This window comes from Juglans regia, chromosome 14 (assembly GCF_001411555.2).
Source record: "Juglans regia cultivar Chandler chromosome 14, Walnut 2.0, whole genome shotgun sequence".
Lineage (NCBI taxonomy): Eukaryota > Viridiplantae > Streptophyta > Magnoliopsida > Fagales > Juglandaceae > Juglans > Juglans regia.
In genome coordinates this window covers 11,003,007-11,019,615 of record NC_049914.1, presented here as the reverse complement: position 1 = coordinate 11,019,615, position 16,609 = coordinate 11,003,007, and the positions used below count along the sequence as shown (strand labels likewise).

At 36.5% G+C, this 16,609-nt stretch overlaps 1 protein-coding gene across 1 annotated transcript; it reads left to right on the top strand.

The window, feature by feature from the left end:
- Positions 1–1,263: 1,263 nt before the first annotated feature.
- On the top strand, positions 1,264–16,518 carry LOC108989643 (V-type proton ATPase subunit a1-like). The gene is made up of 18 exons (XM_018963322.2): positions 1,264–1,730; positions 2,606–2,650; positions 3,993–4,115; positions 4,319–4,426; positions 8,669–8,779; positions 8,864–9,037; positions 9,255–9,392; positions 9,752–9,859; positions 9,977–10,084; positions 10,223–10,371; positions 10,497–10,650; positions 11,415–11,575; positions 12,841–13,047; positions 13,153–13,336; positions 13,426–13,509; positions 14,811–15,004; positions 15,107–15,166; positions 15,811–16,518. The coding sequence occupies exons 1-18, from the start codon at positions 1,587–1,589 to the stop codon at positions 16,013–16,015; spliced, it is 2,457 nt and encodes an 818-aa protein (XP_018818867.1). The 5' UTR covers positions 1,264–1,586; the 3' UTR covers positions 16,016–16,518.
- The last annotated feature ends 91 nt before the right edge of the window (positions 16,519–16,609 follow it).

Sequence of the window (16,609 nt, the reverse complement as noted above, 5' to 3'; positions counted from 1 at the left end):
AACCTTTGAAATTCCACGAGCAGTTTGCTAGGACTCGCTCTTTTTCATCGACCATGAGACCTATCATGAAGCTCCAAACAACCTTTATAGTTGCATGAAAGGTGTGTTTGTTAAGAGGTTTTGAAGAGATAATTCTTTCTACCAGAACTCAATTTGAGAAGTGGGTTGTTGGGTCTATTTCTACCTCTCACTTGCCAATATCTAGCAATAAAAAAAATGGAACCGAGAGTCATGGATTTATTGGTTCCTTGTCAACACGGAAAAAAGAAAAAAGAAAAAAAAATGAAAAGGTACTAATTAACAATGTTGAATTTTGTGGCATGGAATTTTTAACTCTGTTTTTATAAGAGGAAGTGGTTCTATATACAATTGTTGTTGTAAGAAGAAAATTAACCTTTTCATCTATGAATTAGTACTTATTGTGTACATCATCGATTTAGACCTGTCTGATAAAATATATGGAAGATTACCTAAAGAACATAATGAAAAAAGTATTGCTTTTCATCATGAAGTTTATCATTCAAGTTAATGCACCATATTTAAATATTTTTTTATTTAAATGGTCTATTTACAAAATTATTTAAAACTTGTTATATCAATTTGTGCAATTGATTATGATAAAATTAAGGATAATGAGTACAGTTGCTCGAGAAGACAGATGAATAGCCGCTGATCAGTCCATTCGATACCGTGCTTTCTATTATGTTAATACTTTTTCTAATCGATAATCTTGAAAAAGAAAATAGAGATCCTTCTAAAAAATATCTCAAGATAATAAATTGCAGTGCACCTACTTCCACTGTGTCTAGCGATGTTGCTACAATTCACATGGTTATGTGAATTATAAAAAAAATATCTTTTAAGATGGCGTCTTCTTAGTAGAGCAATGGTGAGGATCAAGAAATTAGTTACGAAACCTTTTTTTTTTTTTTTCTCCTCCACCGTTACACTAGGATTATTGTATTGGGACATTTGTTAAGCAACCCCACTTCCTCTTTAGATATCATCTTTTTTTTACCTGAATGAAAATTTATTTGTTTAAAAAAAAAAGCAGTCATATATACGTCGAAGGCGGAATACAAAAATATAGATAATTCAAAGTAAAAAATAAGAATTTTGATGTGTTAAAATGTAAATTAAAAAAGAAACATGCGATGGTTAGGAACGGAAACTGTAATTTCAGTTACAATTAGATTAATTTTTATTGTTTTTTGGAGTGTTGACTTGTTTTTTTTTTTTTAAGTACGAAAAGGGATGGATCCAAACGCCAATATTATTCCCGAGATCCAGCGATCTTTAACCTCGACTGCCATAACCACTTCGACACAATCAAGTGCGTTATTTATTACAAATTTGCAACTTCCAATAAGTTTCGTAAAGTAGAGCGAATTCTTTCGATGGTGATGGTAGTTGTTGGGGGAAGACTGAAACCATAGTTCCCCAAATAAACGCCACCAAACGGACGCCACGGAAACGAGAGAGGAAGGGAAGGAGGACGCTTCAGATCTGAAGTAAATCAGGAGAACAAGTTGTTGATGCTTGGTTCCCGGGAAAATTGAAAAGAATAGGAAGAAGATTAAGAAATTATGGAGAGGTTCGTTGACAACTTGCCGCCCATGGATCTGATGCGCTCTGAGAAGATGACTTTTGTCCAGCTCATCATCCCCGTCGAGTCCGCTCACCGAGCCGTCTCTTACCTTGGCGAACTCGGACTCCTCCAATTCCGAGACGTAAGTTTTGACTCCGATCTGGACTTGTGTTAGATTTCGCATTGGCGGTTTCGCCGTTGTTTCTGAGATAATTGAGGAAGCATGGGACGATATTTAATTCGAGTATCGGGGGGTACGTCGTTTTGGTAGTGTTCGGGTAGTGAGATTTGGAAGATTTATTAGAATTGGAACTTTTGATTGCTTCTCTTTCCTGCATTTTCTTAGTCATCGAACAGAAAATCTCGTAATTTTTTTGGATCTAGTATAGTTTTAGTAGCATAATATTTATGTATGTTTATAGGATTTGGCAACTCTGATGTGGACTTTGCGTGAGGGCAGTGAGAGGCTGTACCAAGCCATATAGTGATTTGTCAAAAGGCCATTATTGAGCCAATGGAGGCAAGCGTGATATTGGTTTATGAGATATGTGCATGGGGACGGGTCTTGCGCTTCTTAAACTGGTTGGGGCTTGTCCCAATTTTTAGCTTATGGATTGCAGCTGAGCTGAATTAAAATAAATCCTTACTAGATTTAAGTTGCTTTACTAACATGAAAGTCTTAGGAGATTGAACTACAATTTTCCCTTTCTACTTAAGATTATCATGCAAATCCATTTTTCTGTAGTTTCATTTTGTAGTCTAAACTCAAATTTATTAGAAGTACCTAGTGATTGGAATCAATACTTTATGGGATAACAGGGAACTCCATTTTGAAAAAGAATGGGTTTTACTTTTGATGTTTTGTTTCCTGTCACACATAGTATAGCAGAATAAGCTTTTGGCCTTTTGGATGAAAGAAATCATCATAAAAAAAATGGGTCCTATTGAAAGGATTTATGCTTTACTCAGGTAATTAGTAATCACATATTCTCACTCTCATATTATTTTTCTTGGCAGTTAAATGCTGATAAAAGCCCTTTCCAACGAACATTTGTTAATCAGGTACCTTCTTGGTGATGATTACAACTACTGCTTCAATCTAGATGTTTTAGACTGCAACATCTTTCTCTAGTAATTCTGTTTTATCTTGGTAACTCAAAAAGTATTAAACATTAGTTTAGTTTTATATAAGAAATTGGTAATCCCAGTGAATAGGATCTGATGTGCGCTTTATATGCTTCTTGTTGATTTTACACCGGTGAACTCATAAGAACAAGCATTTTAACACCATACTTTGCTTGTATATATCTATCATTCCCAAAGGGTTTCCATTTTTGTTCATTTGGACGTAAGTATATAAAGAAAATGATTTGGGATGGGATGTGCCCCTCTACGCTTTTTATAAAATGAAATAATTATAATAAAGTAGTTAAAAGAAATGATTTAAATTGATGAAATTTGTGGATTTGAACTGATTGGTCATCAAACAAAATCATAGATTTGAAATATTAGGTGTTAGACGTTATTTCAAATAGATAACACTATTTTTGTTGGAGCAAAATTCTCAAAGCTCATTCCATATTTTGTTGTTAAAATTTGTATAAAGCAACTTTTCAGGATAGGTTTAGATAGTGAGTTGAGATGAAAGTTGAATAAAATATTATTTTTTAATATTACTATTGTTTTGAGATTTGAAAAAGTTAAGTTGTTTATTGTATTTTGTGTGGAAATTTGAAAAAGTTGTAATGATGAGATGAGATGAGATGTTTTTTGTATCCAAACCTAGCCTAACAAGTTTTCTTCATATCCTTAACTCCACAGCCAAATGTAACCTATGCCCTAAATTTACCTTTGCAAAGATATTTCTATTAATATTTTCTTTTTCGGTAATGTGTATACCTCTTGAACTTAGGTTTGCATCTAGGGCGTCGTTTGGATGTTGAGATGAGAAATCTGTGAATAGTAGTGAAATAGTTTGTGAATGGTAGTAAAATGACTTGAGTTAAGATGTTTTATTGGATTTTGGGAAAGGAGAGAGAAAAAGTTGAATAAAAATATTATAAAGTTAAAGTATTATTAAAATATAATTTTTTAATATAATTTTTGTTTTGGGATTTGAAAAAGTTAAAATTATTTTTTGTGTTTTGTTTGGAAGTTTAGAAAAGTTTTAATGATTCTGTAACAATTAGATAAAAAAGTTAAAGATTTGACATTGAAAGTGTTTTGTGTATGAGTGATGTTTGGGAAGGAAATGAGATGAGATGAGATGTGTTGAAATAACCATCCAAACGAGGCCTAAATGATACTTGGTGAATTTTCTGAAGTGATTGAGCTTCTGGAATTATTTACTGTTTTGTTTCCTATATTTGAGATAGATCTTAATCCATTTGAGAGCTTTTTACAGGTGAAGCGATGTGCAGAGATGTCAAGAAAGCTACGATTCCTTAAAGATCAAATTAGTAAAGCCAGTCTACTATCCTCCGCACATCCTGTTATCCAATCTGATATTGAGCTGGAAGAATTAGAGGTTATTTTCTCTATTAATGCTCTTTCTCTACAGATAAGTGTGTATTTTTGCGTCGTTCCCAGTCTTTGCCTTGGAATTTTTATGGTGTCAGTTAGAGCATGGAGCAGTGTTTGAAGGCACTGACCTAGTGCCACCTAATGTAGGGATGCCCTCCTTTGGAATCCAATAATGTGTGTTATTTATGTTTTTTCTCTTGATTCCAGATACAACTTGCAGAGCACGAGAATGAGCTAATTGAAATGAATGCTAATGGTGAGAAACTTCGACTATCATATAATGAGCTCTTGGAGTTCAAGTTAGTATTGCAAAAGGTAAATTTCTTGGCCTACATGTACATGCTCACTCCACATATATTTACAGTGTAGTTATTATGTGCTAGAGGATCCTATCCATTGTCCATTATCCAGCTATTTAAGAAAGGTGGAGATGTAGATTAATCATAATCTACATCTCCACTTTTCTTACTTAGATGGATGAAGCCTTTTTGATAAGTAAACCTAATTGATAGTAAAAGACATAGCCTAAGTACACAGGAAATATACACAGAACATGCTTAATAACCACTAAGCACTAGTGATAGATACAAGCAAATTATGAAAACTATCCCCATTACAAACAATGACTGGAGTCCAAGAAAGAAGAGTTGAAAAGGAATCTCTTCAACTCATCCAAGGAACGCTCCTGATCGTCAAAGCACCTACCATTTTTCTCCATCCACAAACACTGCATAATACAATGAGGAATCATTTCCCACACAGCAGTGATGTGAACATTACCCAAGTCCACTGCCCTTCCGGGCATAACCCATGCCACACCGGTCCGGTTAAAGATCTCATCCCTAAGAAACCTAGCCATCCCACAATGTAACAATAGGTGATCCACAGTTTCCTCGTTTTTCTTACACAAGGAACACCAATCCATAATGATATGACCCCGTTTCCTCAAATTGTCAATGGCGAGAATTTTCCCAAGGAATGTAGCCCAATCAAAAAAGCATTTTGGGAGGTAACTTACATCTCCAAATACTCTTCCAGGGAAAGTGGTTACTATGATAACCCGAAAGGGCCTTATAAAAGGATCGCACCGAGAGTCTTCTACTTCCACCAGGAGTCCAAATCATCCTATCCTCCAGAACATTATCAAAAGTCAAACATACAATGAACTGAAAGAATCAACAAAGGTTTCAAGTTCCCAATCCCGAGCTGCTCTCAAGAAACAAACATGGACTAGGTAGAGCCATTGGATCAATCCAACAAATTAGCCACTAAAGCCTCTTTGTCACTTGCAATCCGGTAGAGAGTGGGAAAAAACACGCTTAAGAGTCTTTGCACCACACCAAACATCATGCCAAAAATAAACACCAAAGCCCCGACCAACCTCAAATCTAAAAGTTGGAACCCCCCTACTTTACAAATATTTTCCACAACCCCACACCATATACCCCCTAACTTTGTTCAAACACCATCCTTTATGATACTCCCATACATAGAATCAATAACTACACTGCACAAAGCCTCTCCCTCCCAGTGATACCTACACAACTTCTTTTCCAGGAGTGCCTTATGAAGATCCTCAAATTACGCACCCCCAAACCACCACAAACTACTGGAGATCAAACTTTGTCCCAACTACCAAGATGAAACTTAGCTTTCTCCCCATAGAAAAGCGCGAAAGACCTTATCAATATGAGATGCCACAACTATAGGTAAAGGAAATAAAGAGAGACAGTATGTTGGGAGGTTAGAAAGAGTGCTTTTGACAAGTGTGATTCTACCCCCCTTTGAGAAGTAAATTCTTTATCATCCTGCCAATATTCTTTTGATCTTTTCTAGCACCCTATCCTGCAGAGTTTTTGCCTTGAAAGCGGCCCCCAAATGTATACCAAGGTATTTCATGGGAAGCGAAGAAACTTACAGCCGATAATGCTAGCCAGGTGCTGAACATTACTCATAGAACCCACAGGAACCATTTTGGACTTCGATAGATTTTTACCTGCAATCCTGTGACAGCTTCAGAACAAAGCAATAGAACCCTCAAAGATTGAATATGACCATGATTTGGCTCACAAAAAAACAAGGTATCATCTGCGAAGAGGAGATGAGAGATATTAACACCTCCCACAGATAAACCAGAAAGGAATCCTTCTCCGACAGTTGCATCCAACATGTGGCTGAGAGCATCCATAAAAATGAAAAATAGAAAAGGTGGGAGAGGGTCCCCTTGTCTCAACCCCCTAAAACTGTTAAAAAGTCCCACCAAAGATCCATTCACCAATACCGAGAAGTGATTGTAGAAATACAATACGTAATCCATGAAACTCATTTTTTCCCAAAATCACACCTCTCAAGCAAATAACACAAGAAGTCCCAGTTGACATGATCATAAGCCTTCTCCATCTCTAGTTTGCCTAAGATGCTCACTTTGAGTCTATAATTCGTTGCAATAAGAACTAAATCCAAAATTCTTCTCTTAACAAAGGCATTTCAGAGGTTTAGAAATTTAGAAATTATGCTACTCATGACTACACTCATGCAATTGGCAAGACCTTTAGAGGTTATCTTGTACACCCCTCATGAGACTAATGTGGCAAAAATCCTTTACCTCTGCTACTCCAACCCACTTAGGAACAAGAGCAATAAAAGTCAATTATGGCTTTTTTCAAACTTTCGAAAAGGATGAAGTTTGGGAGAAACCTTCATGATATCCTCCCCAACAATCCCTCAACAATCATGGAAAAAAGCCATAGAGAACCCATCCAGACCCAGAGCTTTATCCTTAGCCATCCCACCAATCACTTGATAAATCTCATCCGCCTCAAAGGGTCTCTCCAACCAAATAGAACTTGACTGGTCAATACACTCAAAAACCAGGCCATCAAGAGAATTGTATTGTGAGAAGACCTTAATAATTGACAATGCGGCTCTTAATAACATCATGATCCGAACAAACCTGACCATCAACTTGAAACATCTCAATGGCATTGCTTCTATGGCGAGAATTAACCACCTAGTGTTCTTGCCAAAGGGTTCGCAATTTTTGTCTCCATGAGATTTCTTCTATCAAAGCACCTTTTCGGGCTCCCAAGGTGATAAAGCTTTTCCTAAAAGACTCCTTAAAAATAATAGTCACCTCCCTCCCCTCCAAAATGTGCAAATACTCCAAAAGCGACCTCTTTTGGCTATCAATATTCCTGAAGACATCAGCATTCCACGTCTTCAAATCCTTCTTCAAGGCTTTGACTTTTCCAGCCAAAATAAAACTTGGTGTGCCCTCCATGAGATACGAGGACTGCCAATGTCACCTTCTCCATAAATCCCTCAACTCTCAGCACCCCATATTTTCAAACTTGAAATATCTACTACCCTCGTGAATGTCCTCACAATCCAGAAAAATCTGGAAATGGTCCTAACAGACCCTAAGTAATCTCTTTTGGAGCAACGTAGAGTAATGAGCCTCCCAAGAAGGGGCCAAGAACTTGTCCAAACAAGACCAAGCCCGATTGTTGGACCATGTGTACGTGCCCCCTGCCAGAGGTAAATTCACCAAATCCATATAAAAAATAAACTCAGAGAATTCAGTCCTAGCATGACTAAGCAGATCTTCTCCCGATCTTTTACTCAGGAACCGAGTGATATTAAAATCACCTCCAATATACCAAGGTAAGTCCCACCAACTGCTCAAACCAACTATCTCATCCCATAAAACCCTCCTATCTCTGTCCACATTTGGCCCATAAACTCTTACATGCTTTGAAAACACTTGTTAAAGAAAAGGGAAAAAGCCCCAATCTTTGACATCATATGGTGGGTAACACAAAAAATATTGCTAGGCTACAGGGCTGGTAATCTATCTGTTTCTGAGTTCTGATTAATTTATCAGTAATATTTCCCAACTACACTTATTGATGAGAAAAATAAAGAATTTACATACCACAAAGAAGTTTAGTCAAGAGACATTGGTGTTTGATTTTCTTTCAAAATTTTTATTTTTTTGAACATCTATTTTTGGAATATTCTTGTCAGATTAGAACTTTATGTGATGCATTGGTGCTCATTTACAAGCATTATTATCAAGGTAGGGTCTTGCTTTCACAGTCAGTTTTATTATTCTGTTGGTAATGCACTAGTTCCATAATTTAGCAAAGAACGTTCGTTGGGAGACCTTAGGGATTTTTTCTTTAGTACTTTGAGCTTGTGGGCTAAAAGTTTTGTAATGGATGATAATTTCCAGAATTTGTTTTAGATTTCCTGTTGATTTTAGAATGTAGTAGGTATCTCTTTTGTATACGTCCTGTGTTCTTGGGCTTACACCTATTCTTGGGAATAAAATCTCTTATTACTTTTCGAAAAAAAAAAAAAAAAGTTCCATATTTAGCATCTGTTTCCTTATTCCATCGAGCTTTATACTTTTAATGGTTTATATAACTCTCTTATACATTAAGGTCATTTTTATTTTTGAGAAGGTATAATATATGACTCTTACATTCGAAATCTAATGTCAAATGCTTGTTTCTCCTATCCCTTCTCCTATATGGATTGTGGGGGCAACTCCAGGCAGTAGGCTTTCTTGTATCAAGTGGCAGTCATGCAGTTTCAGAAAGAGAACTAGACGAGAATGTGTACTTAAAGGATGACTATGTTGAGACAGCATCGCTACTTGAGCAGGTACTTGTTCATATGCCCAATAATGTTGGAGCTATTGTTTAGTTTAGAATGTGGTTACATTTTCATCAATGATTCATTTTACAGGAGATGAGATCTGGGAGATCAGACCAATCTGGTTTAAGGTTTATTAGTGGAATTATATGTAAATCCAAAGTTCTTAGATTTGAAAGGATGTTGTTTCGTGCTACAAGGGGCAATATGCTTTTCAATCAGGCATCGGCTGATGAAGAGATCATGGATCCTGTGTCAAGTGAAATGGTCTGCTTCCTTCTTATTATTCTTGATTGCTTTGATAATTTCTGTTTCCCTTAATTTTGCTATCTGCAAAATGTGGTTGTGATTCCAATTCTTAATACTTGAGTTTCTACATTCATGTCCCTTTTTATACTGACCTGGTTGATTTTGTTGCTTCTCAAAAGAAGTTATTGAATCATCTTATGCTGCCATACTAATTCCTCTGAGTTGACCCTTGCAGGTTGAGAAAACCGTATTTGTAGTCTTTTTTTCGGGTGATCAGGCAAAAACAAAGATTCTTAAAATTTGTGAAGCATTTGGGGCAAATTTCTATCCTGTTCCCGAAGACATAACTAAGCAGAGGCAAATAACTAGAGAAGTAAGTATTCTGACAGGGATGTTGGCTCTATTTAGTTTTTTTTATTGGGAAAAAATTTAAAAATCTCTTAGTTAAATTTTTTATGTTTCTTTTCTCATGGGGACTTCTCATTCTGCTTCATTTTTTTATGAGTATACCCCTGTGGGTTATTGATTTGCTCTTTATTTTTCAGGATGTCCATACTCTAATTTTCATAGAATGATATTGTTCAGGACTATTTAGAAGTTATTAAAAATTTGACTGAACTCAACTTTGCCCTCCTCTAACTCTTACCTAATGTTACTAATATCGTAGTTATCGACTATAATAATAATGGGCACTCTATTATTTTGGCCAAAAGCTCAAGTTTTTTGTTACAGGTTTCATCACGTCTTGGTGAATTGGAGGCCACTTTGGATGCCGGGATCCGTCACCGAAACAAGGCCCTAGCTTCCTTAAGTATCCACCTGGCAAAATGGATCAGCATGGTAGCTTCAGAGAATTTTTGTCTTGTTTAGTTAGTGACTTCAGATGTGATGATGTGAGAGTGATTTATCATTATTGTGATACTAATAACTATTTTCATGCTTCCTATACTTTCCCAGGTAAGAAGGGAGAAAGCTGTCTATGATATATTGAATATGCTAAATTTTGATGTCACAAAAAAATGTCTTGTTGGAGAGGGCTGGTGCCCTATATTTGCAAAAAATCAGGTAAATTGTTTTGCTTTCTGACTATAATGATATTTTTTTGGTTAAATATGTGCTTTGCAGTTACTTGAATTTTACTTGTTGATAAATACTTTCATGCTTACAGTTACTTTAATTTTTTTTTTTCAAATGACTCAACAGATTCAGGCTGCGCTACAACGTGCAACATTTGATAGCAATTCACAAGTGGGCATAATATTTCATGTGATGGATGCTGTGGAATCACCTCCTACATATTTCAGAACCAACAAATTTACAAATGTATTTCAAGAAATTGTTGATGCATATGGGTGAGTAAAAAATGCTACTTATCAGGGGGGGGGGGGAGGAAAGGGTTGAAGCATGCTGCTATCACTTATGTTGGACAGGTCTTTTCCTTTTTGATTAGAGACATAATGAAACAATTTGTATGCAGTGTTGCAAGATATCAGGAAGCAAACCCTTCTGTTTACACTGTTGTTACGTTTCCGTTTCTTTTTGCTGTGATGTTTGGGGACTGGGGTCATGGAATATGCTTGTTGCTGGGAGCATTAGTTCTTATAGCTCGTGAAAGCAAGCTTAGTACACGGGTATGTTCTTTTATGTGTTCAAAGAGGTGTTCTTATAGAATAAAAAAATACTTGGCTAGTGCTGTATTACAATATGTCCTGCATTTTGTATTACAAAGGGTTGATTGTTAGAGGCTGATGAAAATGTAATAGGCCATATTAGATTCAAAAGAGTCGTAATAATGCTAAAAATATGCTTTGAGCTCAACTGTGATAGTCGTAGCCCCCACAATGGCATTATTTCCACTGATTCCCACATCTTTGATTGCTGCCACTGGTACTGTTTCTACTCCACACAGTAAGAGCTTTTGTCATTAAAGCAACAATGTTTGCCATATGGGTATATGGGTATTGGTAATTGAAGCAGCACTGCAAATTGATGGTAGCAGGAAGAGGAATTCTGTTCTATTTGTGGGAGAATTGAATTAGCATACAGCTATTAATCCTTTCCCCTCTGATGGGCGATAGCTCTTTTTGGGAGGAACGTCAGGAAAAGAATAATGCTGCTGAACTATTTTTTTTAATGGATGACCTTGATGATGATCACCATGTGGTGATTTTTTTTTTTTTTTGTATTTTTGGTGTCGGGGAACCTCTCCAAGGCAGGGCCCTTCATATTTGAAAATGAAGCAAGGATGTGGTCATAATATTTTCAGGATAAACTATTTTTGGTATAAACAAGTGTGGCCGTTAACTTTGTATGCTTCTAGAAGTGCATCTGACACAAGGGAATTTGTGTTAACCACGTGAGTCTTAACACCTGATGTCATACATGCTTCCCGCAGAAACTTGGAAGCATTATGGAGATGGTCTATGGTGGACGCTATGTGCTTCTTTTGATGTCTCTATTTTCAATTTACTGTGGGTTGATTTACAATGAATTCTTCTCTGTTCCTTTTCACATATTTGGTGGGTCTGCTTACAAATGCCGAGAGACTTCATGCGGGTAGGTGTTATCTATCCCTTTCTCAGATCTCTGATTAAATTAAAAATTTCTGGTGTTAATTGTAATATTCTTGTGCTTCCTGATGCATATATTATCTGGTGCATTTTTACCTGGTGCATTTCTCAGATCTCTGATTAAATTAAAAATTTCTGGTGTTATCTATTCTTATCCTTTGGCTGTTTTAGTGGAAATCTACGTTGCAGCATTGGGAAGATTTGCTTTTGTTTTTTGTGTTGTTTCTTTGCATCTTAACTTTGTAACAAACATGGCTTGTAGAATTTTTTGTTTTTAAAATGAGCGAAAGGCAATTGTATGTGGATTAATTCCTAGTTGGGTGCTTTCTCTTGTATACATCTTGTGTGCTTCGGTTGCGCCCTTTGCATTTTAAAAAAAATTGGCTTGCCAAAAAAAAGAAAATGAGAAAAAAGAAGAAAGAATTGGGGAGGGCTGGTTAAATCTTTATCAGGTTAGTCTAGGGTGTGTGCACTGTCACCATGATGGTGAATCTGCTTGATGCCATATAATCTGTAAGCAGACAGTGCTGTTCAATTGCATTAATATGTTTTCTCTTAGATTTTAGTCATCTTTACACTGTTGTGGAGAGATTTTCGTTGCGAGGAAGTTTGATTTTCCATTGGATAGTTTTTATTTTTGACCTTTTCCCTGGGGGATTAGAGGTTTTGTTGATTTATCTATTGCCGCAATGCTATGAATCTTCAACTCCACTATAATTTAACCCTCAACACGGCTTTTTAAATACCATTAAGCTTAGTACTGTGCAATGACCTTTTGTTTTTTAGATTGGCACTGGGTGTCCAGGAACAGCGTCCCGACTAATCTTGAGTACTGGGCAATGACCTTTAAATTTGGTAGTTTTTTTCAGGTGTCATTGAGATTGAAAGCTTTTCATATTTATTCATTATTCATTTTTTTTATAAGTAAAACTTTATTAATAGAAAAAGGCATAGCCCAAGTACACAAGGAAGTATACACAGAATACGCCTAAGTATCACTAAGCACTAGTGATGGATACAAGCAAATTCATTTTTCTCATATTCTTGATCTCCCAAGACATTCTTGTCGATTCTTAGGCATCTCATGCATTCTTGTGCAAATTTGTTGTCTTCAGCACCTGCCTTTCGAACTTAAATAGGTTCTTAGCTCTTTTATGTTATATGGCTGTATATGGTCAGAACCTTTTTCCTTAAAAGAATTTGGTCATGCAGCTGTCTAGTTTTATAATTAACGTTTATTCCTCTTGTCAGGGATGCAAAGACCACTGGCTTAGTTAAATACAAAGATCCATACCCATTTGGTGTGGATCCCAGTTGGCGAGGAAGTCGTTCAGAGCTGCCTTTTTTGAATTCTCTGAAAATGAAGATGTCGATTTTGTTAGGTGTGGCCCAGATGAATTTAGGAATCATATTAAGTTACTTCAATGGACACTTTTTTGGCAGCTCACTGGATATAAGGCATGTCCCCTTCACCCTTCCTCTTGCTCTTACACCCACATTTAGTCTCAGCCCTTCTTCCTGAGGGAATTCAAGTGTGGAACTAACTCTGCATCCTGTTGATAGGTACCAGTTTGTGCCACAGATGATATTTCTTAACAGCCTTTTCGGGTATCTTTCACTTCTTATCATCACAAAATGGTGCACTGGTTCTCAGGCAGACCTCTATCATGTAATGATTTACATGTTCCTGAGCCCCACTGATGATCTTGGGGAGAATCAGTTGTTTTGGGGCCAAAGACCTCTCCAGGCATGATCTCCATTCCATTGTTTCTGAATGTGTTTACTCAAATTTTTTTTTTGTCATTCTATGTGGTAATTAATGCTCAAGTTTTGCAGATCATTTTATTGCTCTTGGCCCTAATCGCAGTTCCATGGATGCTTTTTCCAAAACCTTTTATTTTGAAGAGGCTTCATACGGAGGTACAATAATTTATACTTGCCTTTAATATATGTTTTGCTCAGAAGTATAGCTTCTCCTACCTACCTTCAACCTATGTTTTTACTTACAAAATAATATCTAGAGCTATATGATAGGAAAAATTTATGATGTTTACATTTACTCTTCATTCTTCCTAAACAATTTCCATAGTTTCCTCCTGCGGTGGACAGTTTCAACCTGATTTTTCTGCTTGTAATACTAGATCGTCCCCAATGTGTGGCTAAATACATTTCTTTAAAATCTCTACAATGTGTAGTGGCTTATCTCCGGTCAAAATTGTGCTTATGACAATTTTCTTAAGAGTAGTTGAGCTATATGGGTCAGTGTATGACTCATTGCTCCAACTACTGGGCCCCACTACTTCTCCCACTTTTGGATTAGACACCAATATTGTCTGCATCAGCTGCACCTAACATCACATGGATACCATTAGCGTACATGGAATTCTTATTTGGGAGTTTATTTCGTTGATGTAAAAGAAGTGTTTCTTGCGTCCCTCGATGGGCTATTTCTTCTCAACCTTCTAGATTAGATACCCATATCATGCTCATCACGTGTACCCTTATCACATGGATTAGGTATTAATGGACATTTTCCCATGAACTAACATGCCATAGGAGTAATGGAATTCTATTTTGGGTATGAGAAACTCATTGCTCGACTCATTATGGTGCGTGATAGCTTTTATATTTCATGGCAATATGTGAGTCCATAAACTGTTGAGAGTCTATAGTAATAGCTTGTTTGACACTAGGTGAAGTTAACCATACCACTTGTTTCAGTGGGGGAGGGGGGATCTTGTGGTGCAGTGCTAGGTAGACAAATAGGTTAGTGGCGATTTTGGATTTCAAATTGTCTGCCTTCTATGCCTTGGAATGTTCAGATGCTTATATAGTCATCATTTTTATGAAAGACTCAATATTGTTTCACTTAATATGGTACTCGGTGGACTTATCATTTGAACATATCTGAAACTTTTATCTGAAGGGTAAAAAATGCATGGATATAAAATTTGGTTGCAGCATCCCGTTATGTATCCACATTATGTGCTCCTATTAAGCATCCTTGAGTGCTAGTAAAGCAATTGATTTTATTCATGAAATATGCAATGCACGCACGTATTCCTCATAAATTGTCGATTGCAATCCTTAATCCCATACTGGTCTGTGGACCCAAAATCAATTTTAATTTTTACTCGTGTCTCTACAATAGCTGTAACTGTGGGGAGATACATTAGGGCTTGAAAGGTTGAAAATTGACTTATCTTGATGGATATTGCCAGAGATTTCAAGGTCGCAGCTATGGAATACTAGGTACCTCTGAGATGGATCTTGAGGTTGAACCCGATTCTGCAAGGCTACATCTTGAGGACTTCAATTTTAGTGAGGTCTTTGTGCACCAAATGATACATTCTATAGAGTTTGTTCTTGGTGCAGTTTCAAATACAGCATCATATCTTCGACTTTGGGCTTTAAGGTGCTGAGACAGTTATCCTCTAATCTTTGTTAGTCTCTTTCTTCCTTTCTTTTTTTTAATCATAGTTGTCTAATTGATCTTTCTTGCTTGCTGCAATTACAGCTTAGCACACTCGGAATTGTCAACTGTTTTCTATGAGAAAGTCCTCCTGCTTGCTTGGGGGTGAGTTTTAATTTTTACGACTTTCGCATAACGTGCTATTTGTTTGCATTGAGCAAAATATGTATGTTGGGGGAGGGGGGTGATGAGAGACTGAAAATTTAGTCAAGATTGTGGGAGAAGGGGGTGCCTTTGAATTAATTTGAAGAAAGTGATCTTACATGCAAGTAATAAGATATAGAAGTCTCTGATCTACATTGCGTCCTGACATTTAGTTTGTAGTTATGCCCGAATTTTGTTAGAGTAATTACAACCATTAAGCTATAACAAGGTCTGTTTGTACTTGTTTTTCCACTTGTGTACAGACCTTGCATAAATGAAAAAATAAGCTGTAGTTGGATGGATTGATTTGCTTTAATCAATATCTTGTTCGAGTTAAGAAAAAATTAGTTTTCTAGTTAATTTTTTTGATTTATCCATTTATTTTCTTCAATTAACAGTTTGAGAACTTCAATTGAAAACACTTAATACATGCTACAAATACATTATACTCTGTCGTATCTTGTTGATCCACAACATTTCACTCAGTTTCTATAATCATTCATGCGTTTGAGTACAATTAATAGTCATATACCCTCTATTATAAATGCGACTGGTTTTGCTTGTTCTTTTGTGAGTGATATTACCGTTATGGATGGTTATGACAGGTATGACAACATCATCATCCGGTTAGTGGGGCTAGCTGTTTTTGCCTTCACGACTGCCTTTATATTACTCATGATGGAGACTCTCAGCGCTTTTCTTCATGCCCTGCGTCTTCATTGGGTAGAATTTCAAAACAAATTCTATCATGGTGATGGGTACAAATTCAGACCTTTCTCTTTTACCACCTTAATCGAGGATGAGGACTAGTCGTCCATCGTCCCACATTTCATTTTGCTTTAAGTTTCTGAAAGGAAATGTAGTATTTAGAGAGGCATGAACATTGCCAAAAGAAGCAGCCCGGATTGGACGTTGGTTTTCTCTAACACTTTATTTTGACGTAGAACCATAAACCCTGGCTCGTATTCTTTGGATGTACTGGCATAAAAGGGCTCTGCTAAGAGCCATGGCCAAGAAAAAAAATATTTTTTTTTTCTTTCTTTTATTTTTGGGGGAGGGGGGACGCTCATGTTGTAAAGAGGAGGTGGGAATAGATGTAGAATTTCTGGATTCTGGTTCTTTGAGAAGGCAGAATTACAAAATCTTATACACACACAAAAGCTAGGGTGGATTTTACTAGGAATTGAGCCTTTTTCTATTTGTAACTCTTTGATGTAATGGTTTTTCATCACAGTTTTACTGAGTCCCATTTTTGTAAGGATCTATTATTTTGGTTAATTCCATATGCGGCTGCAACCTGCTTAATATTCAACCATATTATCGTACAAATTCTGATCTATAATGATGATAGGTTTGTTTTTATTGTTGAATTGCTATGATGTTATGAAGCTATGGATACTGTTA

Coding starts and splice junctions, on each gene's coding strand:
- LOC108989643 (XM_018963322.2), top strand. CDS start 1,587: ATGGAGAGGTTCGTTGACAACTTGCCGCCCATGGATCTGATGCGCTCT. Junction 1,731..2,605: donor GACTCCTCCAATTCCGAGAC/GTAAGTTTTGAC, acceptor TTTTCTTGGCAG/TTAAATGCTGATAAAAGCCC. Junction 2,651..3,992: donor AACGAACATTTGTTAATCAG/GTACCTTCTTGG, acceptor AGCTTTTTACAG/GTGAAGCGATGTGCAGAGAT.